A 25,334-nucleotide genomic window follows, 5' to 3' on the forward strand; every position below is an offset into this window, starting at 1 on the left:
TCTGAGGCTATCTAGAGAAGATATCTAAAATGCAACAATACCCAGTAAATTAAGATAGATCTTACAACATCATCAGATGGGTTTAAAATGTAGAGGTTTCCTTAAAATCTTTATATAAGCACCAGAAATCACCACAGGAAGTCTAAATCTTTACATAAGCACCTCCAATCACACTTGGAGTCTTGTAACTATTAACCAGTTCTCAAAACCCTTATTCAGTCAGTATTTAATACTAAATGCAACGTATCAGTCAGCCTGCCTCTCTGTCTATTAAATTACAATGCTAGCTGGAATCGTTTGAGCAAGCACACAGATTTTAAGTACATATCTCATGGCCTTCAATTCCTTTTAGCTACAGATACCAAATTCATATGTCACAAATTAAATAATTGGGCTTTGGTTACTGAAATGTAAGCTTATTAACCAGCATTAATAAAACCAAACATATAGAATGATGTTCTTAATATTAATTTAATAAAATTCCTTTTAAATAGGAGCAAATGGAACAAAGATGAAACATTAGGAGATGTTTTAACAAGAGGTTTTAGATATTATTTAAGTAAAAGAATAATCTTAGACACAAGGGAAAGTGAATATTGTGCTCTTCTATTAAAATGCAGGGTTGTGGACTGTTAGTTCCTTTCCATAATGACTGACAGAATACTAACAAATAATAAGCAAACTAAATGGGGAGGTGTTGGGGTGGGGGAAAGAAGCATACATGAAATACAGTCAAAGGCTTTCCTCTGACCTTGGTTCCTGAAAGGGTTCTCAGTCTAAAGGAAGGTACCCTGCATTTTCCATGTCCTTCTTTACCCCCAAAGAGCTATGAGAGTCTTTACCTTTAGAAACAGCTTTCTAAGGAGATTCCAATTTTCTTTGGTTATAGAAGAAACTGCTTTATTCATCTATTTATTCATTTATTTGCTTATTTATGAGTTTGTTCATTTCCTTCATTCATTTTACTAAAATGTAAGCTTGATCAGGTAAAATATTTTTCTCTTTGTTCACCTAGAACAGTACCTGTCACATAGTAGGTGATCAATGAATACTTATAAATTTTTGAGCTAATTCATCCTTTCATTCTCAAAAGTTGATGAAATTCCTACCACATGACAGGTTCTAGATATCCAATAGGAAAAATAAATTACATTATGAATAAAATAAAACCAACTGATGAGAAAACTTCAAATTAGAGGAATCAAACAATATTTTCTCATTCTAAGTTTGAATCTGAATTTAAACTAGGAAGATAATCCCCTGCCCTGCCCCAGAGGAATGGGAGAGAAAAAAAAAATGTAGACCAGTATGGCACATGTCCTAAAATGATATAACACAAAACAAAACTCTGGTTAAAAATGAAACAGCTGGGGGTGACTATCAAAAGGTAGGGATCTTTGCAATGACAGAATGGCTCTATATCTTGATTGTGACAGTTAGCTACACAAATTTATACATGTGTCAAAACTGCATATAACTAAATACCCACAACACACGCACACGCACACGCACACACACACACGAGTGCATCTGAAACCAGAGAAATCTTAATAAAGTTGGTAAATTGTACCAATATCAATTTCCTGGTGTGATATTGTGCTATAATTATGCAAGATATTGCCACCGAGGAAAATGATTTCTTGTAACAGCATACAATCTACAATTACTTAAAAATAAGTTAGCAAAAGAGCAGAATGCTTATCAAAACATTCTTTATATTGGGAAAACATATGAACCAAGGCAAATGTCCAATAAAGAAGTGAACCTACATTATAAAATATTAACTAATTAAAAATAATACAATTCTATGTGACACAGAACGGTGTTCATCAGTAAGTAAGCAAAAGAAGCACTATTTACAAAATATGAGAGTACAATTGAATTTTGTTAGAAAGTAAAGAGCACTTGTAAAGGTATGCACCAAATGCCACGGCGCCTGTCATTGCATGGTAGGATTAGGAGGATTTTGTTTTTTATTTTGTCTTCATATTTCATCATTTTCCTTTTCTAAAATGAACCCTACTATCAGAAGAAGTATCTAAAATGCTGCCTGTGCTATGTATGGGGGCTTAGGTTAATTCTGTGTAGCTCTAAACAAAAACAAAACCAAGTGAGACGATTACATGGAAAGCCATTTCATTCCACGGGAGGACCAATGAAGTACCTGCAAGTGCTCATGACTTAGTAGGGCATTCACCAGGTTCTGGTGAACACCATTTTCACTGGATAGGAGTCTGGTTTATGCACGCTGGGAGGTTGGATCCAGCTGCTTTCCAATTTTAAAACTCTGTGCCATTTGATTTTACAACGAATTTAACAGACACCACCTTTCATTTCAAAAGTCCCTTTTATGTTTCAAAGCACTTTCACATATGCTGGTTTATATTCCTTTCAGTACCTTAAAAAAAATCCTGTCTCCACAACAATTCTACAGAGTAGGCAAGACAGCTATTATCACCTCCATGTTACTGAAGAGAAAACTGAGGTAACCAGAGAGTGATCTCTCAATGTTATAGATGAGCTAATAGATTCCATCTCCTTTCTCTTGACTCACAGCCCTACCCCTCTTGTCCTTTAATACCACACAGCCTCTCTCTTCCCACCAGGGTTTAGAAATGGTTATACATCACCTAAAGTTGCTTACATAATGCCTGCCAGTTGAAAGAAAACCAACAATGCTTGGCACAGAGTGATAGTAAGTACTGACAGGGATATGCCCATCTTTTTATTTCCACTAACTTACACCAACTCCATTAGTGTCAAGTAACCAATAAGTCAACTTAGCTTAAAAATCAAGATTGGTCAAACCAGTTGGTTGTCTTGAACAGCCCAGGGGGCTCATGAATCTAGTTGGGGTTGTTGGTCAATATAATTGCCCAGTACCTGTGTCCCCACAGTCCTGGGACAGAGCCCATAAGCAGGGCTTCTGGGTCAGTTAAATAGTGAATAGGGTCCATATTGGACTTAATGAAGCGGGGCTTTGTTACTTTTACCAAAGGAATTAACAGAGGAATTCTGTATTTATTTTGCAGTGGCAGAAGATTAAGCACTTGAGCAATAATGTGGCAATTCACCAAAAGAGGTCTTAGTTAGGTGCTATCTGAAATCATGAAATTAAGTGGGAAAACATACACACAGAAAAGGTTTATATGTTTAAGAAAAATAAATCCAAATTTTAGATAAATGATACTCTTCACAAAGTATACTAAACAAATGACATATTTTCATTGGCTGATAGAGTCATTTACACACATATATCATTTTCCATGTGCCAAGCCCTCCCGAGTGCCTCTCCTCTCAACCACTCCATGAAAGTCATTATAGGAGGAAACAGAAGGGTCAGCAATGTTAAGGTCATTTCCCCTAAACCACACAGCCGCCAAGTGGAAGCTACAGGATTCCAACCTAGGTCTAATGACTGCCAAGCCAAGGTGCTTCACCATTATTTGTTCTCTGGAAATGCTGAAAGTATAAGTCCTTTTTATAAACAGGAGGTAATGGAAGTTTCCTTCAAAAGGCATAATAAATTACTCCAGGAGATACAATTTGGGATAGCTCAAGAACAATAAGATAATCTAGGCTGAATTTCACACATTACAACATACAAGGAGGCAGAAGTGGGATTGGTGAATGGAAAAAAATATTGATGGAATCAATGTACTGCTATTGTTAATAAATTATTGATCAAGCTAGTAATGTCACTGATGTCTAAATTACTTTTTTTCTTAGCTATGTAAAATCCACTTTTTGGATTCTATTTACTCATTCAATAAACAATTACTGAGCATTTACCATATGCTACGCACCGCTCTAGGCAGTGTGATAGACAACCACAGTGACTCAAACTGATGAAGTTCCAGGCTTAGTGGAATTCACATAACCTCCATGAGAAAATAAGATAGTAGAAAGGGAACTTGAGGTAAAAGATTTTGGTTTTAATCCTGGCCAGATGGCCTTAAGCAAATTACTTAAAATCTCTCTAAATCTCAGGTCCCTTACTTCTACACAGAGAATAATAATATCTATTTTTATTATATATTACTTTATTAGAAAAAAGGCAAGTTTATACAGAAAAAAATTACTTATTCTTTGGTTTTGGAGAAACTGAGGTAGTTGACAAGGAAAAGAAGTTTTGTCCTCATTATTAAGTCCTTCAAAATATTTCATTCCATACTTTCAATGATCTAAGCTTTCTGGGTTTAATGTTAACCATGTGTAGGACTTGTGGGGTCAGGATAAGGTCATGCTATCATACCTAGCCACCAATTTCAAAGTCTATGTTACAGGCTTAAGATGCCATAATTATGTACGTTTCCCTTACTGTGGAAGGAAGTTAAATTTAAATTATATCTTGGTGATTATTTCATCTTAACTCATAGAGAGATACTGCTTCATGCCTAACTTCTCTAGGAACAGATCCATAGCAAGTGATTATTTCTAATATCTTTGAGTAATTTTCTTTCCTATGTTCTTCCATGGTGATGTTATTTCATTGTAAGAATGAAATAGGAGCTAGGTAGAGATGGGTGTGTTATAGGCCCACAGGAAGGATTATTGCCCAGCAGGAGGCCACACTTTATTGATTAAATCAAAGACACAGATTGGTTCCAGTCTCTCCCCCTACCCCTTACCTACCCTACCCTCTGGTGAGGGGGAGGAAGTAGGGGAATTTCTAAGTGTGTTTTTATCAGCCCAGCAAGTCAGACACCTTGCTTTCTAAACAAAGAGGTGCCAACCTTGACACTCAGTGAAAGCCAACACAAGCTATGCATTGTACACATGTGAAAAGAATATAATTAGCAAAGTTATAGTCACAATTAGGAAATACCTCCTCAGAAAGGTTTCCAATTAACTTTGGGCAGCACTCAAATTACTATTGTGCTTAACGAGGCCTCTGTCTCTGGCCAGTGCAAACCTTTGAGACAAATCTAAGAATGACAGCGCCATCCACAAAACACAGACACACAAAATTTAATACTGGATTTTTTGGAATAACAAAAATGAAAAATGTGCAAATTGGGACATGAAAGCTTTATTAAAAAATAAAAAGCATGGCTATAGAAATTAATAGTCAAGTCGACTAAATTATTCTTTCCTCAAACTCTTTCTTCATCTTTTCTAGCCTTCTTTTCCCAATCCCTAAAGAAAAGTTAGGAAAGAGAAACTAGGAAAATAAAAATGGGTACTCACTTCATCTCCAGAATCTCCTCTAGCTGTTTTCTCCTTTCTATTCGGAGGTTAGCCAAATGGGCTTCTTTTTCAGCCAGGGACTGCTGTGTGGAGGCCAGGCGTGCCTTGGTAGCATCTAGTTCCTGTCTAGTCTTCTCCAACGCATTCATCAGTTCCTCTATCTGAAAGGCACACAGGACACGGTGCATTACTTCTCCTTCATTCAAGCACAAGGCCTTCTTTGCTGCTCTGTATTCCGACAATAGACACAAAGGAATCAGCCATTCTTGAACAGGTACTGTATGTTAGAGCCCTTTCTTTCTTTGTCATTGGTTGAAAATAAATATTTCAAACACAAGAAATATCCAGATTTCTCCAAGGTTCTCATTCAACTGGACTGTCCAATAACCTTTATAGAAACTATTTAATATATTTATTAGAAGTAGAAGGTAACTGGCTTGACCCATTTTCAACCTGTGTTTGGCAAGAGTCTCAGATACTGGCTCACAGTTGGCGGAAGGCAACACTCAAAATGCATTTGTCCAGCACAATATACTTTTGTGTGTAGGCCCCAGAGTATTCTGACAGGAAGTTAATCTACGTGTTTCAGATTCATTTGTGTTTTAACCTATCAAAGCCCTGTTTGGCAAAAGTGATTTGATGTCCAAGGGGCCTCAGGAGCCCCATCTCACCTCACCTCCCTGCCTCACTTTCAGGAAGCAAGGTTTGGCCAAAGGTAAACAGAATTCTATCCACAAAACGTTCAAGTTTGGTTTGCTCCTGAAGTTTGAGAGGGTTCTAAACTTGAAATAAATGACATGTAACTTTTATAGGGTGCTAATACACCATAGAAATAAGCCAGACTATCGAATATCCAGGATTTTTAGCCAGGTCCCAAAAAATTGGACTAGGGAGCCCCAAGGCAAGGCCTTATCCTCCCCAAACCATTGGGGGCTTTTAAAAGCCAACACACAACAAAGAGGGCTGGTGTTTATGGTTCTGCGCCAGAGACTTCCATGGAGCAATCCAGTGAAATGCCATCCTTTGCACAGATGCATGCCGCATCCACCCTGCTGATTTAAAACCATGGTTCCAGGAAGTTTCTAGATTCCAGAGTTGATGTTTGGGTTTCTAAGCCACCCCCCTTCCAGCTGAACTTGGCAGAATGGGATCATCCATCACTAAAGTCAACAGAAAGCCCTTCAAAATGTGTCAATGACATGTTAAGTTCCAATTCATAAAGACTTTCTACACAATTTCTTCAGTTTTACATGGAATTTATTCAGAATAAGCATTATAGTTCACATCCAAGGTAAATTACATGCTTTTAAGATTCAGAAAACCCTCCATTTTTCCCTGATAAAAAGAGAAATTTGATGACCATATAATGTAAATCAAAGCCAAGACCAAAAAGAGTTTAAAAAGGAAGGAATACGAAAATTAACCATGAAAGTCCCAGAACTACACCTGCTTAATTGTAGAATAGTGTATTCTTTAACTTTAGAAACATACAAATTTAAAAAGCAATCATAATTTTTTCTCATATAAATTATAGAATATTATAAATATAACTAGTAGCCCTTCTTTAAAGGAGTACTTGGTGAGACTGAAGCAGGTTTTTTTCCTCCTCTCCCTCTGTTCCCATTTTTGATAGCAGTGTAAAAAAAATATCAGAATTATGATCATTCCAAGTGCCAAAAAATATTGTCTGTCTAACCCTCTATGGGATGGCCTGTGTCTTCATGGCCCTGTTTCCTTTCATAAATCGCTCTCTATTCCAAATTCGCTATTCACCTCAGAGAACAGGAAGAGTATCCAGAATTCTCACTTGCTAAATCTCTCTCTCTCTCATAAAGTTGAAGCTGATCTGTCTGCAATCCATACACACAGAACTACTCAACTGGGTTTCCCAGTTCTTTTTCTTTTTTAATAGTTTACGGACAAGTTGGTTTCCCTATAATGCCCAGTGCTCTTCCTCACAAGTGCCAGCCTCCATAACCATTGCTCCTCTTCCCCTTTCCTCCTCCCTCTTTAGCCCTCAGTTTGTTTTCAGTATTCAAGAGTCTCTCATGATTTGCCTCCCTCCCTCTCCCTAACTTTCTCCCCTCCTTCCCCTTCCCATGGTCCCCTGTTAGGTTTCTCTTGATAGACCTATGAGTGAAAACATATGGTATCTGTCCTTCTCTGCCTGATTTATTTCACTTAGCATGACACCCTTGAGGTCCATCCACTTTGCTACGAATGGCCAGATTTCATTCTTTCTCATTGCCATGTAGTACTCCATTGTATATATATACACCACATCTTCTTTATCCATTCATCGGTTGATGGATATTTAGGCTCTTTCCATGATTTTGCTATTGTTGAAAGTGCTGCTATGAACATTGGGGTACATGTGCCCCTATGCATCAGCACTTCTGTATCTCTTGGGTAGATGCCCAGTAGTGCTATTGTTGAGTCATAGGGGAGTTCTATTGATAGTTTTTTGAGGAACCTCCACACTGTTTTCCAAAGTGGCCATTCCAGTTTACATTCCCACCAACAGTGTAGGAGGGTGCCGGTTTCTCCACATCCTTGCCAGCATCTGTAGTCTCTTGATTTGTTCATTCTAGCCACTCTGGGCAGAAGACATGAAGAGATACTTCTCCAAAGAGGACACTGTGATGGCCAACAGGCACATGAAACAATGCTCAGCATCAATCATCATCAGGGAAATACAAATCAAAACCACACTGAGATACCACCTCACACTGGTCAGAGTGGGTTTCCCAGTTCTTAGTTCACCTGCCTCTTTACTATTTGGGACCAGCCCCAGCTAGTTTTAGATTAACCCAACTGTAACAATTACACTTTAGAGTAATGACTTGCAGGCTTCCCTGGCCATTTCAGCAATAACCACTTAGAGAAACAGGGGCATCTAAGAGATGCAGTCCAGAGTTTTTATTTATGGAGAACCATTGGCTTCCAGCATCAATAACTCCTAGTATGAGGTGAGACTCCTATTCTCAACACTTTGCAACCAGAGTCTCCAGCAGTTTCTCAGGCCAAGGCTTCCCACTCCTCCAAATTCATATACCCCAGGCCAGTTAGCATGGCACACACTGAGGATCATCAGGGCCACTGGCCTCAGGTACACAGTTTTAGTCTTCACATAGCCACTGTTTCTCTCTGATGTACAAATGACCACTTGATTCTTGGATGCAGCTTCCTAGGTGATACCCATGATACCTCCTGTGCTAAATGCTTGGAGTTCCACAAACTATTTCCCCTGCTACCACAGCAGGAGTTTTAAAAAGAAAGAAATGTTTTCCCTATTGTGGTTAGCAATATTCCAGTTCTTCTCCTTAGGGGCATACAGTAAGGCCACAATCCCCTCTCCCTTTTAACTAGGGTGGCACTTTTGGCCAATAAAATCATTGTCATTTCCAGGTAGAAAAATTTAAGTGCTAGTACTCAACCCCAACTTTCCCTTTTCCCTGTGACTATAGAAGCATGTTTCAGATGATGCCTCCTTCAGCCTCAGTCCCTGAGTAATCACAACGAAGAAGCCCAAAGCCAATCCACATCACATAAGCAAGATAGAAACCTTTGTTGTTCTAGACCATGAGATGATGAAGCTGTCCATTACCCCAGCCTGGTCTGGTCTGCTTTGACTGATCAACTGTCCCAATTCTTATTGAGTTCCCTATAGCTGCCTCCATCTCCCCACTACCAGTCCCCTCTCACAAAGAAAAGACATTGCTCTTCGCTCTTGCTATCACATGGAAACTCTGCACTTGCAGGCCACTAGTACCTTCCTTCTCACCACATGTCTTTTCCTAATGCATAGTTTGTACAGCCAACTTCTTCCCCTCATTTGAAATAAACTTTTAGCTGGCTATGCATATGTAGCTTGTGCCTTAAAAAAAAAAAAACCCACACCAGATTAGAATCACAGTTCCATCATTTACTATGTGATGGATACAAGTTATTTCATCTCTTTCAGTTTCGGTTTCCTTACCAGGAAATAGGGGACCATGTTGCTTATTCTATCCCATATTTGTGGGCATGAAGTGAGATGATTTAGCCTACACATTATTTATTCTTCTTCTACCTATCATCAATAAAATGATTTTTTCTGATAATCAGAGTACACTCATTGTACAAATTGTAAAAGATCAGATATGAATATTTAAAATTTCTCTTTTTAATTCAGATTAGATGATATTCTTTTTCATTAAGATCACCTGATTCCACCTGGAAATAAATATTCTAAACATTTTATTATAATTTCTCCATGTCTCTCTCTTTCTCTCTCTCTCTCTCTCTCTCTCTCCATGTATGTATGTATGTATAACTGGGATGCTACATACAACTTTCTAAACAGTTTTCAATAAATGTTTCACAAGAATTTTCCCCTTGTCATTAAATAGTCTCTTGTAAACACAGAGGTCATATCCACCTCTCCCCCCATTTTCTTAAAACCAACTCTTCCCTTGTGTTCTCTGAAGCTCTCTTTTAGATTGAGAACCTATTTCCCACGTTTCTTTTGTAAATTCATCTTCCTGCAGCCTGTAATTGGATCCTTCCTCTTATTACTAGTTATTATTAGTCATTACTAGAGACATTTTCTTCATCCATGTGTATCATTAGGAGAATTGAAGTCTGTCGCCACAGCTCTCACTAAGCAGATAGCTTTCCAAACTTTATCTTTTACTCACTTGACCCCTTTCACATATACCTAACCACCTGTTGATCACTTCTGTTTGAATGTCCCAATACCACTTTAGATTCATGATTATCAAAGGCCAACTCATGATCCATGCACACTTGCCTAAACCAAATCCTTGTTACCCACTCCTGCCCTCCCAACCTGCCACTCCCTAATCACCCACAGGTCCAACACCCCGACCTTTTCTCAGTCACTCATGTTTAAGACCTCAGAACCACATTTGTCTCTTTCTTCTCCTTCCTCATTTATTTTTCATTTATCATCAAGTCTTATTTGCTCTATTTTAGAAATACTTCTGGGATCCATCATTTCCTTCTATCATTACTTTTGATGCCTCAAGCTCAGGTCCCTTCCCCTCCCACATTTCTGAAGGGGTTGAAAATAACTGCGCGCGCGCGCACGTGTGTGTGTGTGTGTGTGTGTGTGTGTTCCCAGGCTTTGTCTCTACCCATAAGGACATGGCTTTGCCTGATCAGCTTCTCCCCATCATAGTGTATCTCTCAGCCAGGTCCATTGCTGGATTTTAGGACATGGAATTAGCCAATGGGTAGCAAAGTAAACTTGAGAAACTGAGCACAAAGGTACAGGAATCTGAAGCACAGACTACGATGTTCTATGTAATAAAAAAGTGGGAGAAAGAAGTCAGAGGGGAAAGAAGAATGATCCTTGAGACCTGGGACAGAGTGAAGTTTGTTTTGTCTTAAGGCAAAATAAAGAAATTGTGAAGAGAAAAAGGGAAGGAAGAAAAAGTTGCGAGGGGTTATTCCTAGGGCCCCTTCAATGTTTTCCAAAGACACAAATTGAAGAACTAGACTACCCTTTTGATTTTTTTCAGCTATTTTGACTGTGTGTGTTTGAATATGTCTTTTAACTGGGTCCCTTGGGTCTGGGATTCAAAGATGTCCCAGAGGACTCACTGTCACAACTTACCTCTACTGACAAGACAACATGCCTAAACCACCAATATACTGTCAAAAATATCACTGGCCTGGCTCCAACATCTCAAGGAGCTCCCAATTACCCACAGTGGTGGCTTTCAAACTATGTTCTCCAGAGCAGCAGGGGTTCCCCAAGGACATCTGGAGCCTGATAACTGGTTAATGGCATGGGAGGAGGAGTGTGAATTAGCAGAGATCTTTGTCCACCATCCCCCATTTGCAGGGAGTCATTCTACTTGTATTTGTTTTATATGTAGAATTCCACTCAGGATTTAATTTGAATTTTTAAAAAATGTTTAGAGGGGCCTGGGTGGCTCAGTCAGTTAAGCCTCCGGCTTCGGCTCAGGTCATGATCTCCGGTTTGTGGGTTCGAGCCCCACATCAGGTTCTGTGCTGACAGCTCAGAGCCTGGAGCCTACTTCAGATTCTGTATCTCCCTCTCTCTCTGACCCTCCCCTGCTCACACTGTCTCTGTCTCTCAAAAATAAATAAAAAACATTAAAAATGTTTAACATATTTTAAAATACTGAGAATGATTAGAAGCATGATTATGAAGCCAGACTGTACTAATCCTATCTGTTTTACCACATATTAGTCATAAAACTTTGGGAAAGGGTCTGAGTTTTCTGATCTGTAGCAAAAGTACTTCTCATAAGAGTTACTCAAGTATTCAGTGAAGTAATGAATATAAAGTTCTTAGTCCAGACACTGGCAAATGAAAATAGTACATTCTTAACAGAAGAGGTAGTAGTGGTAATGAAACAGAATTCAGGAGCTAGCTTACCACTTACTATCTGTGTCACGGTGAGTGAATTATAAAAGTTCAGTGGGCCTCAGGTCCCTCCATTGTGCTGTAAGGGTAATAGCAGAACTTAGCTCACAGGGCTTTTATAAAGATCCAATGGGTTAACATCTGTGATACCCTAAGAACAATGCCTAGTACTTGGTGCCATAGAAATGTCAGCGCCTAAGACAGTGCCTGATAAGGATTCAATCCATTTTATGCTTACTTATTACTGAATTCAAATTCTGTGCTTCCTTTCATCTACCCTCAATTGCGTACACATGCGCACACACACACGTGCACACACACACACACGCATACCCCTGGACTGCCCTATGTTGACCCCCTCTAGTTACTGAACTCTTCCATCTTTTAAGGCCCTGTCACAGAGCCCTGGCCTCCTTCACAGGATACAGTGATTAAAAGCTGGAGCTCTGAAAAGCACACACCTGGTTCAAGTTTTGGTTTCACAATAGGATCTCTGCAACTGGAGGCCAATCTTAACTCAGTGCTTCCTAAACCTTGTTGCTCATTAAAATCCTTTGGAAATATGTAAAAGTCCTGATGCTATGGTTACATTCCCACCAATTAAATCATAATGTTTGAGGGTGGGAGTCAGGCTTCAGTATTTTATTAAAGATGCAAATGATTCCAAAGTAATTCCAAAGTGCAGCCTAGTCTAGGTACCCTGGATATTACTGACCCTTCTCTAAATCTGTAGGTCCTCCTCTATGAAATAGGAAGGAAATGGCAACTCCTACACAAGACTGGCAAGAGCATAAAGCAACTGGCCCTCTGTGTTGGATACCCTGGAACTGTCCAGTACGTGACAGTTAACCATTGTCCCTAGTCCAACCCAAGTACCAATACCAGTTCTTACTGTCGACACTTGACTTTATACCACCAAATCAAATACTACTTCATATTTCTGCACAATTTTTCATGTGTATGCTTAGTCACTACCACTGGATCATAATCCTCTGGAGGGCAAAGACCACATATCTGTCCTCTTTGGAAGTGCCTTCAGCCCGTGACACAACGCTAGCATCCATACTCAATAAATACCTGCAGAATGGGAGGAAGGGGAATGCAAAGGCATTATTCTGAAATGCCCTCACCCTCCTTTGACTTACTTAGTGCAATGATGGATGAAGTGTAAGTCCGAACCTGATACTTTCCTACCCCATAAATCAGCGGCCCCCTTGCCATCCTCACCAAACACCCTCCAAAGTCTTGCTCTCTGTTTGCCTCCAGCACCTTCTCTTTGCTACGGAGATGAGGGGGCTCAGTTACTCAGCTCCTAAGTGCAAGGGGGCCCCACATTTGATGCAACGCCAGCAGCCACAAAGAGCACCCAGAAACCTGAGTGTCAGGATGGCACAAGAAAAATGTCCCAAGCTTTGTGCTGGTGTACAAGCAAGCAGGGTTTTGTCCTGCTCTATAGCCCACATGCTCTGCCCTGGGACCTAGAAGACGTGCACTCCCTCCTTCCTTCCACCACCTCACTGGATGTCTCCTATGTGCTAGGCATTCTGCTGGACACTTGTGACAGGCTCCTCTTCAGAAGCTGTCTGGTTTCACAGACAAGCTTAAATCAAAAAACTACTTAATCACAACTGTGATTTTAAAAAAAAAAAGCTATTAAGGAAAAGTACTGAGTGATAAGCAAGAGTAAAACAAGAGCCAGTCCTGCCCTAAGGCCTCATGGTCTACCTCCCCTAAATCAGTCTAGTGGACATGACTTGTTGAAGAAAAGGAAGAGATGAGTGCTGGCTGCCCAGGCTGGGGGGCCCTGTGGTCCTGTTCATTAGGGAACTGTTATTTAGAGAATCACAGGGATTATGAATCCAGAACCACTTTTGAGAAATCCAGGAGGAAAAAACCACATTTGTCTCAATTTAACACAGCATTTGCTTCTTTTAGAAGTATATCTATTGGTAATTCACCAGACAGTAATATCTGGAGGAAAATAAATATATATATTTTTTAGAAAGCTGTTTAGTTCCTAAAATGCCACCTTCAATGAAAACAGAATTCACAGCAACCTCAGAAGTCTTTTACAAGACTCAAGATGTTCCAATTTAAAATAATTTCCTAAAAAGTGCCCAAATATGTCAAAACTGAAATTCTGACCCTATACCTAGAAAGCTAAGATTGTATTTTAAAATATCAGCTTTGTGTTACAAATCTAGAAAATAATAATTAAAGGTTTCTTCAAGCTAGATGCCTACTAGGCCACAGGGGCACACCAATTAAAAAAAATAGTTGTGTGTCATTTCTGATTTTATTAGTCATCACATGTGGCATATTATAAAATGGTTAAATTACTAGGACTATTCAAATGTATTAGAATAATTCGTAACTCTGTACACTTTAAAAATAATGAAGCCATAGGGTGCCTGGTTGGCTCAGTTGATTAAGTGTCCAACTTTAGCTCAGGTCATGATTTCATGGTTCACACATTCGAGCTCTGCGTTGGGCTCTGGGCTGATAGCTCGGAGCCTGGAATCCTCTTTGGATTCTGTGTCTCCCTCTCTCTCTGCTCCTCCACTGCTTGTGCCCTATCCCGTTCTCTCTCTCTCAAAAATAAATAAACATTAAAAAAATAATGAGGCCATTAAATGAATTTCTAAAGAGTCCAGTGCTTACACCCAGCTCTGGAGAAATTGTTGGAACTTTTAAAGTGAACAGTGGAATCTTAAAACAATAAAATAAAAAACCTGTTTAAGACCTTAAATCATTAACATGTGTCGACTTTGACTTACACACACATTTGTGTTGTTTAACTAAATATTTGAAAACCAGCTTTTCTCTCAGTTATCTGCCAAGAGTCTCACTCTGGGTTCTGTGTGTCTCTTTCTGACACGTGGCAACATCTCATGCTTTTTCTTGGTTGGCAAGAGCTGATCTTCAAATATTTTGATAAAACAATTTTTTTCTTAAATCATAAGTCATGAGTTGGAGTCTATTTTGTGTTAATGATTTGTAATTTTTAAAGTTTTTTAAATGATGTTTTAAAAATACACAAGCTCTTCTGCCTTAGACTTCAGTATCCATTCTGGCTTTCAGTCTCCACTCATCCTGAGTGCAAGAAGATGGTAGTTCTCAGTTTGCACCAGAACACAGAGCCAAAGAAATCCCCATATCCCAGGTTACAGCCAAATTGGAATGTGAATTGGTCCTGTGGGAATAGCTGGGACCTGGCCCAGCTCGACTCTGGGCACAGAGAAGGTCACCCAGAGATCAGAAGGCGAAGATAAACCTGAAACCTCCCTCGTCAACAGCAAGAACATCTCAGACAGTGATGTTGTGAGCAAAAGAGCTGTTAAAACGAGGCTCCTAATCTTATTTTTCCAATTACTCTTATCTGACATTTCTATCTCCACCTCCTTCTCACCTCCCCACTGCTGCCTTAGAGTGACACCTTTTGGAAATGGTTGAAACTGAAAATGTTCAGACTGCTGTCTGCCTGGACCTGGCCACCCTCAAGACTGTGTTTAAGGTTTGTTCCCTCTTTGCTAAACTTAAAGTAACTAGGAGCTTTGCTTAAATGTGTCACCTCTGATCCTTCAGCAGCAAACAAATACCCACATAAAGTAAGTGTGTTTGGGTTCAAGCTCTTTGATTTTGACTACATTTTAAATTCTCCATTTTTCTCTTCCCAGGCTTATTAACAAAACCTCACACCATAATAAAAGATGGATAGAGAAGAAATGTGGAAAATGCATACATTTGACTTAGATTATGTTAAATCAAACAGTGTTATAGTACAAATGAATAAAAGTTTCTCTACAAAGCCCTGAGAATTCTTCATTCCATATCAGACTAGGCTGAGTGGAACCTCCTTGAGAAAACTGCTATGTAGATGAGTTTCTGCATATTTTTGGTGTAGTACCTCCTTTTCTTTTTTTAACTTCTTTTTTAATGCTTATTTATTTTTGAGAGACAGAGCATGAGTAGGGGAGGGGCAGAGAGAGAGGGAGACACAGAATCAGAAGCAGGCTCCAGGCTCTGAGCTGTCAGCACAGAGCCCAATGTAAGGCTCGAACTCACAAACTATGAGATCATGACCTGAGCCAAAGTCAGCCGCTCAACCGACTGAGCCACCCAGGCGCCCCTGGTGTAGTACTTCTTAAACAACTGGGAAGTATCCTTTACTTTATGTGTGCATAGTTCTGCAGCACGGCAAAGAGCTCGTCCTTTCTTCCCTAGCAGTCCTGGACATTCATGGAAGCAGCAGAGCTAGTGGTTAAGACTATGGACCCTGAAGCCAGAAGGATTAGGTCCCAATCAGGACCCAGTCATGCACTGGCTATGTGATTCTGTAAAAGATACTTGACCTCTGTTTACATCACTTTCCTTCTCTGTAAAATGCAGATAATAATTGTACCTCCGGGGCTGCTTGTGAAGAATATCTGAGTTGCAAGAGCTACACAGTGGGCAGATAACAAGCATGCAGTAACCTGTAATCAGTATCAAGAGTATGTTAGTTTAAACACTGGTGCTTAGCTTTCAGCCTAGTAGAGGAGGAATAAGCAAGGAAAAAAATGAATTTCTATCTTCTTACATTTTCAGAGAGACACAGTATTTTTCATCTTCAATGGAATGGTGCAAATTTTTACTACAAAATCTATAACAAACCAAATTAATCACTGTCAAAATATGTGTTTTTCATATTTTAGTCTAACTCAGCTAAATTCCAAACACAATCATGAAGGAACTCATGAAGATATTAGAGCAATATTATCCAGTTGAACTTCCTATAAGGATGGCGAGATTCTAATTTGCTCTGTCCAATACACATGTCACTACATGTGGCAAAAGAGCACTGGAAATATTACTGGTGCAACATAAGAAGTGAATTTTTAATGCAATTTAATCAATTAAAATTTAAATAGCCAATTCTAGTGTCTACTATAATGAAAAGAGCCAGAACATCCAAGTTTTACAACATGATTGTCCAATGGCTTTTAAAAATTATTTTAACCTTTGTGGAAATCTTACCTTTTTTAAATATATGAGAAAAATACTTAAATTCCTTTAAGTTCACTATAACTCATGAGTTACCATTTGATCCAGTGATTCCACTTTAGGAATTTATTCTACGGATATCATAAAGGATGTTCCCAGAGGAAATTATTCTGAGGATATAATAAGCATGTTCATCATAGTGTTGCTTATAAAAATCAGAATAAAAATTGTGTATGTATGTGTATAGAGACACACATATAAATATAAATGCATACATATAAATACACCTTGCAAATAAATGTGTTAAATAAATTTGAGTGTGTGTGGGGGGGTGTGTGTTACAAAGAAATTGGGGAGTAAATTAGAGGCATCCAACTGTTAAGATGTTGGACAGATGTTAAACACTATAAATGTAAAGGAAAGAGGTTCATGAATTCCTAAGTGAGAAAAGCAATTTAGTAAACAGAACATACAATACAACCCCAACCACATGTGGGGTTTTAAATGCATATTCACAGAGAACAAAAAGACTAGAAGGAAGCACATCGAAATATGGGTGATGGGTCTGCTTCTAGGCACACCCATCAGGCAATCTATTATATTCTTCTTTGTACTTTTGCTACAAATATGAATTATTAGTGTAAAAAAAAAAGAAAACTTTTTTGAAAATTGCAACCAAGGAAGTTCTGCATAGAAAGTACTACCATTCCCATGGAACAACTGGTTGCTGGCAAACCAGCCTCCAAAGGAGATTTATAAAGCTGGAGTCGAGAGCAGGGCGGGGCCCTCTGGTGGCAGTTACCCTCAGCCAAAATAATGTTAACTCAGGCCACGCTTCCGGGCATGGCTGCTTAGCCCCTGACAGTCACTTAGATTTATGCTGATTATAATCCCGGTTCACCAGGGAGTATTTGAGTGTCGGTGACTCCAGAGCTGTCAACAGTCATTCCTGCCACCTCACCTTACCCCACAATGTGTATTCATTTCATTACTGTTCCTTAAGAAAGTTCCTACAGGTTTTGGAAGCCCAGTGTGGTTGTTTGCTCATTTGTTTTGTTTTGTGTTTGTCTAGCATTTTCTAATTCTGTTATTATTTTGTTTCTGCATCATTCAACATTAGTTGTCAGGCCCTAAAAAGCCAGAACCATTTGTTCACGCCACTAAGCCACCTCAATTACCAAGGTCTATTCATTCCCACTCATCAAATTGGGGCAGTGTTCTCAAACAGACCTACTTTCTTGTGATGCAAAAAACAGTTCTGAGGCATTTCCAAGGAGAAAGAATGAATGAAGGAGACCTCTTTTACTCTGAATTCTCCTACTGGCTTGGTCTGCAGGATACCCTTGTCAATGATGACATATTTCAATCACCCAAATCAAGCCTGACACCAAGCCCTTTCCTGGTCCCCACAGGCCCCTTGCATCACAGTTCCATCAATCTTGAGCAATAGGTAGCAGCCTCCCTGTATGTCACCTTCATCCTTGATCATATGGAATCCACTGCATCCTTGATCCTCCCACTGGACCCAGCATCTTCTCAAACACACAGTAGAGGGTCAATAAATAATTGTGGAAGGGATGCCAAGAGAAAGGAAAGAAGAGAAGAAACTATATTGTGAGGTAATCATTATGTCTGATTTGGTTTCCTATAACCCATTTGATCCTGACATACTTCCAAAGAAACAGACCATTTAACTGATGAGTAACTCAAGCTCAGAAAAGATATGGGATTTACCTAAGAATTGTAGATGGCTTACTCTTTACCAGAATGTGGGTATGATTGTTGAGTACAAATATAATGGGACAATTGTTAGATGGAACTATATTGAGATGGATGAGGGCCATGAGACCCTCAACAGTTAAAAACAAAACAAAACAAAACAAAAGACCAGCTCATTCTCCTCTGAGTCCTCCGGCCTGAACACAGCATATAGCATACAACTAGCACCCAAAGATATATGGATGAACATAATTGAGTGAATAGACCTGGGTCCCATTCGAGTCACTGGAGTCCAATATTCACTGTACCACTTTGATTCCAGTGCTGTTCCAAAATATCTTACTTGACTTTTATAATTAATTTTCTATTACTTTGTAACAAACTACCACCAACTTAATAGCTGACAGTTCCATAGGTCAGAAGTCCAGGTAGGAAGCATGGTGTGACTGGTTTCTCCACTCAGAGCCTCACAAGGTTGAAACTGAGATATGGCAGGCTACATTCTCATCTGGAGCTAAGGGTGACCCTCTTCCAAGTTTATGCGGTTGAAGCAGAATTCAGTTCCCTGCAGTTGTAGGTGTGTGCGGTTCCCTTTTCCTTACCACGCCAAGCTCCTAGAGACCATGTGCATTCCTTGCCTCATGGCCCACTCAAATCTTTAAAGCCAGCAACAGAAAAATCTCCCTTGCATCAAATGTTTCTCATGCCTTGACCCTTTCTTGAGAAACAGCCCACTCCCTGCTAAGGGTTCACTAATTAGATCAGGCCCACCAACAATCATCCCTCTTTCTTAAAGGCAACTATGTCATATAACATACCTAATCACAGTAAAAGTACAAAATTGCACTTCAAAATATATGTGCCAAATACAGGGGAACTTCTTTAACATGATAAAGAACATTTATCAAAAATAATCTACAGCTACCATCATACTTAATGGTAAAAGACTGAATGTTTTCCTCTGTGAAAAGGAGCAAGGGCAAGGATATCTGCTCTTATCCCTCTTTTTTTTTTTTTACATTTTTTCAAAGTTTATTTTATTTTTGAGAGAGAGAGAGAGAGAGAGAGAGAGAGAGCGAGAGCGAGAGAGAGCGAGCATGAGCAGGGAAGGGGCAGAGAGAGAGAGCAAGACACAGAATCTGAAGCAGGCTCCAGGCTCTGAGCTGCCAGCACAGAGCCCAAAATGCTGGCTCAAATTCATGAACTGCAAGATCATGACCTTAGCCAAAGTTGAACGCTGACCTGACTGAGCCACCCAGGCACCCCTGCTCTTACCCCTCTTATTCAACATTAATACTTGGGAGTGCTAGCCACTGTGCAAAGCAAGAAAAATAAATAAAAGGCATGAAAATTGGAAAGAAAATAATAAAACTCTCATTACTTGCTAATGAAATATTGTCTATGCAGGAAATCCTGAGGAACCTACAAAAATTCCTAGAACCAACAAATGTGTTCAGCAAGGTTGCAGAATACAAGTTCAACACACAAAAGTCATACACACACACACACACACACACACACACACACACACATATATAATATGTGGAAATCAAAATTAAAAACTAAATACCATTTACAATAACTCCAAAAAATGAAATATTTCAGTATTAACTTAAAACATGTAAGGATTGAGGCACCTGGGTGGCTCAATCAGTTAAGTGTCGACTTTGGCTCAGGTCATGATCTCACAGTTCATGAGTTTGAGTCCCATGTCAGGCTCTGTGCTGACAGCTCAGAGCCTAAAGCCTGCTTCAGATTCTGTGTCTCCCTTTCTCTCTGCCCCTCCCCCATGCTCTCTCTCTCTCTCAAGAATAAATAAACATAAAAAAAAAACTTACAGGATTTATATGTTGGAAATTACAAATTTCTGATGAAAGAAATCAAAGAAAATTTAAATAAATAGAGCAATATGGAGTATTCACAGTTAGAAGACTAATGTGTATGTTTAATGTAGTTCCTATCAAAATCTCAGCAAGTTTAGGGGTGCCAGATTGGCTCAGTTGGTTAGGCATCTGACCAGCTCAGGTCATAATCTCATGATTCACAAGTTCAAGCCCTGTATTAGGCTCTCCTCTGTCAGCACAGAGCCTGCTTCAGACAATCTGTCTCCCTCTCTCCCTGCCCCCCCCTGAAAAGAAACAAACATTAAAAAAAAAATTTTAATCTCAGCAAGTTGGGTTTTTTTTTTTGACATAGAGAAGCTTATTCTAAAATTCATATGGAAAGGCACAGGACCCAAAAAGCTAAAAGAATACTGACAAAGAATAAAGTGGGAAAAAATCACTCTACCTGACATTAAGAGTACTGTATAGTTACAGTAACCGAGACCAGTGACATCAACATAGGGACAGACACCTTGGTCAGTAGAACAGACTAGAACACAGAAACAGACATATATGAAAATGTTCCAGTGATGTTTGACAGAGGAGCAAAAGCAATTCAATGGAGTAAAAGATAGCCTTTTCAACAAATTGTGCTGGAATATTTGGACATCCATAAATGAACAACAAAAGACATTGAACTAAACTATTCTAAAGAAATCTCAAAACTCAACAATAAAATCTCTAATACAATTCCAAAATAGATATAAGACATGAACAGGCATGTTGCTGAAGAGAACATGCAGATGGCAAATAAGCACACACAAAATGTTCTACATCATTATCCATTCGAGAATTGTAAATTAACACCACAATGAAATACTGCTACACACCTATCTGAATGGCTAAAATAAACAGTAGTGACAATATCAAATGCTGGTGAGAATACAGAGAAACTTGATCCCTTGAACAATGCTGGTGGGAATGTAAAGTGGTGCAATGACTTTGGAAAACAATGTGGCAGTTTCTTATAAAGTTTAGCATGCAACTACCATATAGTCCAGCAAAGAAAGTCTTCCAATTATTTACTTCAGAGAAATAAAAACTTACATACACACAAAAACCTGTGTTGAATGTTCATAGGAGCTATATTACTGATAGCCCCAAACTGAAAACAACCCAGATGTCCTTTAACTGATGAATAGCTAAACAGACTGTGGTACATCTATACTGTGGAACGCTACTCAGCAATAAAAAGAAACAAAGTATTGACACAACCAACGATTTGAAGAATTCACCAGTAAATTACGGAATTGAAAAAAGCCAATCCCTAAAAACCACATCCTATGTAATCCGACTTATATAATGTTCATTAAATGGCAAAACTATACAGATAGAGAACAGATTACTGCTTGCCAGGGATAAGGGATGAGAAAGGGGAAGAAGTAAATGCAAGTACAAAAGGGTAGTGTGAGGGATCCTTGCGGTGGTGGAAGTGTTTTGTAATTTGACTGCATCAGTGTCAATATCCTGATTGTGATATTGCACTGTCCTTTTGCAACACATTACCACTGGGGGAACTGGCTAAAGGATAAACAGGATCTCTATTATTTCTTAAAACTGTATATGAATCTACTATTATCCAAAAATCAAAGTTAAAAGAATATTAAGTGCATGCCATGTGTATTAGGTGCCCACTTCAGCTGGGAAAAGGACAGTAAGAGCAAATACTGGCTGAGACAGGAAAAGCTTACATAAGGTGAGACCATTCCCCATTATCCTGAGAAAGAATTCTCTCCAAAACGTCGCAACTATGAGGAGGTCAGTAGAGAATGCTCATGTTGTAAATGCTTTCCAGTCCCAAGAAAAACCACATATGCAGGCAAAACCATCAGCACTCAAATCAGTGGGTTGGTACCTACTGAATTAGGACGTGAAAGTGACTTCCTTAAGAGTCAAGTGATTAAAATACCATAATTGTGGTCCCCTTTTAATAAAGCAAGCCACCATGCACACACAGACAGACACACACACACACATTTTAAAATGCTATGTTCAACAACAGCTGTCAGTGCATCATAGCCTAACCCATAAAGGCTACTGGAAGGTACTCGTTTCCTTATAATTATAATCCAGGTAAGTAAAAAAAAAAAAAAATCGCAGTAAAACTTCATTATCCTCAAACTAAATACATCCTCCAGACTTCTGGCTTGGTTAGCTCCTCAGTGGGAGGAAAGTAAAAACCAGACATAAAGTGCCAGAATGAAATCTTCCGCTTCAATTTCTTCTTTATTTAAAACATTTTATAGGGCTTTATGTTGACCCTGTGGCTTCAGGAGAAGGAAATCCTCCCAAATGTGTCCCTGGGGCACAGCATCCTCCGCAGCAACTTGGCTCCCTCCTCTCAGAGTGATTACTACTACATGGAAAGAAACAATTCTTAATTGGTTAACTTTGGGAAAACTGCTTCATAAAAAGAAGACTTGGAACAAAGACGCCCACCCAGTCAGTTCTCTCCACATACAGAGTGACTGGGGATGAGTTTGAGAGATCCACATAAGTGAGGCTGACAGACAGAACAGAACTTCACTTTCAAGTGAGATGAAGGGCTTACTTGCTTTCCCTCCATCTCTAAGTGGAATTAGGTATCCGCGGGATCACAAGAGCAGATCCCCCAAACTCTGCCTCCCTTCAATCCCAGCAGTCATCAGTGTGGTGCTCAACATCCTCCCTGCTCTCCGGGGACTGAGACTTTCCTTTCTGGCCATCCATCTGAACTAATGAGAGTGGGGCTATGACACTGGGCTCCCAGGACCAGTTACTCTGCTTCTCACCTGGCTCTGCACCGGAGATTGTCCCCCAATCCCTGCTAGGGCTATGTATTGGTCCCAAGGGAGCTCCGTGGACAGTGGGTAGATGGCAAGGGTCAAATACACATCCTGCTGAGCATAGTTTTCATGCTTAAAGCAGCAACTTTTGTTTCTCTCAATTACTCTGACACATGGGAGCATTCACTGTTAATCTGAGCAGAGAGAAAAACTACTCACATCTTAACATGTGACACTTTGTTCTTCAAAACTTCACAGTTGTGATGGAAAGTGCTCTGTCGACAGGACAATTTATACTCACATATTAAATGCCAGGCTTTGCCAAGTACTTGTATCATGCTTTGGAATTAGATATCTATGTTTTCCCCACAAGAGGTTTCTACAATTTATGCCTTTGAACTCTAGTTTCGAAATAAGTGATCCTTTCTCCAAGTAGCTCTTTTCAGATTTAAAAAAATCAGCTTATTCATTACCAATATGAGATTATAGTTTAGTCCCATATAAAGTGAGTAAACATAACCCTGAATCAAATATAACCCTGGTATTAAATAGTCTCAAGATAAACATAAGTGAAAACATTGGATTCCTTGCTTAAACGCCAAATATTCACTCAAGGGTCTGACTGCTTCTGCTTGGGATGTTTTCTGTCTTCTACGATTGCTCAAATATGTAAATTACCTTGTTTAAAAATATTTCTCCTCTCTTTTAAGAATTAATACAGTTATAACTATCTATAAGGAGATCATGACATCTGGACTTCAGGAGAGAAACGGCCTTGGTATTTAAAATATCTAGCAACTATACATATATGGAAATGAATACCCCATTTTGATGGGTCACACTCAGTAACCTTAGAGGCGCCTCTATCTGGGCAATAGTTCCTTTTGGACGAAACACAATTAGGCTGTGTAATGTGCTGAATCCCTTCAGATAAACCGTGTGCACACAGCCGAGCCACTCTCGCGCTGGCGTTAAGGCTGGGGCTGTCAGGCCCACTTCTCTGGTTAATGTCAGTAGCACTATGTATAAAAGGTGACTCCAGTGTGTACAAATGTTGATCTTTAGAGAAGTCATGCCTAGACTCACACACACATCCACTCTTTCGTCCACTAGGTCAATGGCAGGAACAGAGGGCGACCCCAAAAGGGGCTTGCCAAGAGCAGAGTCTTACTTGTCAGGTTACATTGCCCCCAGGGACTTCCCTGCCTGAGATTAATCCATAATCCTGTTTCGTGTTTTAAAAAATTCAGGTTCTAAAAGCCTTGCCTATGAGACAGTTTCAGAGGCGACGGGGAAATGTTCTAATACACGGTAACAAATTAAGTGCCAATGCAAGTAAGCACAGAAAAGAAAGGGACTGTGTGGAGTAGGTGCCGCAAAATGTTTGCCCTTGTCCAAAATCATTTCTTTACAGTTCCAGAATAGACACTAAAAACATATTTGAATGGCTGGAGTACCTGTAGGTCTAAAAAAAAAATAAAACCACAAAGCTAAAACCATCTATGGTTTTTCATCTTGCTGCAAAAGTTAAGTGAAATAAAGATGCCCCCTGATGGAAAACACATCCGAAGAACACATCTGAAGAAATATAATATTCGCTGATGTGACTTCCAAACTAAATTTCGTCTGAATACCAAACAGTAAGAAAGCTCTCATCTTAGCTCTGAACAATCTTATTTTTATTACATCAAAATTGTTTCTTCCCTTGCCAACCTCATTCTGCTCCTTTTTGCTACAAAGTTAATGTCCAGAAAGGGTCCTTTTACAGCTCTAGCAGACCTGACCAAGAAAATCAGGAATTCCCAATGCTGTAGAAACCATCATGAACATGTTCTCATCTGGATGATTCGAAAAAGTGTAACCCACTCCACTCTATGGCAAAGAAAGAGAACATCTTGGGAGAAAACAGTTCTGAAGGAGATGGCCATGGGAACCCCTTAACACTCGGGACCACTGAGGTCTGGACAGAGACAGCTGGCCTGGTGGCATCTTCTGCTTCAATTCAGAGAGAAGGAAAAGCATGACAGCTAATAATACAAGTTCCCATTTTATTTCGTGGCTCAGTCTTTGTTTATAGCCATTCCTGCTAAGATTTAACTTACAACATTTGGCAACCAGGGTGACCTCTTCAAAGACAAAGGTGAGCATTTTCCACCCAGATGCATCCTCTCTAGTGTAAGAAAAGCAGCTCCAGTTTCCAAAGGTGAGAAAAGGAGACAAACCACCAACCATGTTGCTCATGGTTTGGGGCTGCATGTTGCAAGGTGTACACGTGCACGTGTGCATGCAGAGAGCATCCCTCCTGCTCCCTCCCACCAGTGCCCCCAATGCATATTCCTATCACTAGGCTGTCACTGAGGGTGAATTACCATTTCCACTTTTTGTATACAGTTG

General features: G+C 39.6%; 1 protein-coding gene across 1 annotated transcript in view; it reads right to left on the reverse strand.

Moving 5' to 3' along the window:
• The window catches only part of ERC2 (ELKS/RAB6-interacting/CAST family member 2), a 916,748-nt gene that overhangs the window by 348,278 nt on the left and 543,136 nt on the right, over positions 1-25,334 (reverse strand). Inside the window, exon 14 of the mRNA XM_029918083.1 lies at positions 5,191-5,351. Within this exon, the coding sequence (XP_029773943.1) occupies positions 5,191-5,351 (161 nt within the window). The remainder of the gene's footprint in view (positions 1-5,190; positions 5,352-25,334) is intronic.

The sequence above is a fragment of the Suricata suricatta genome, chromosome 12 (assembly GCF_006229205.1).
Source record: "Suricata suricatta isolate VVHF042 chromosome 12, meerkat_22Aug2017_6uvM2_HiC, whole genome shotgun sequence".
Lineage (NCBI taxonomy): Eukaryota > Metazoa > Chordata > Mammalia > Carnivora > Herpestidae > Suricata > Suricata suricatta.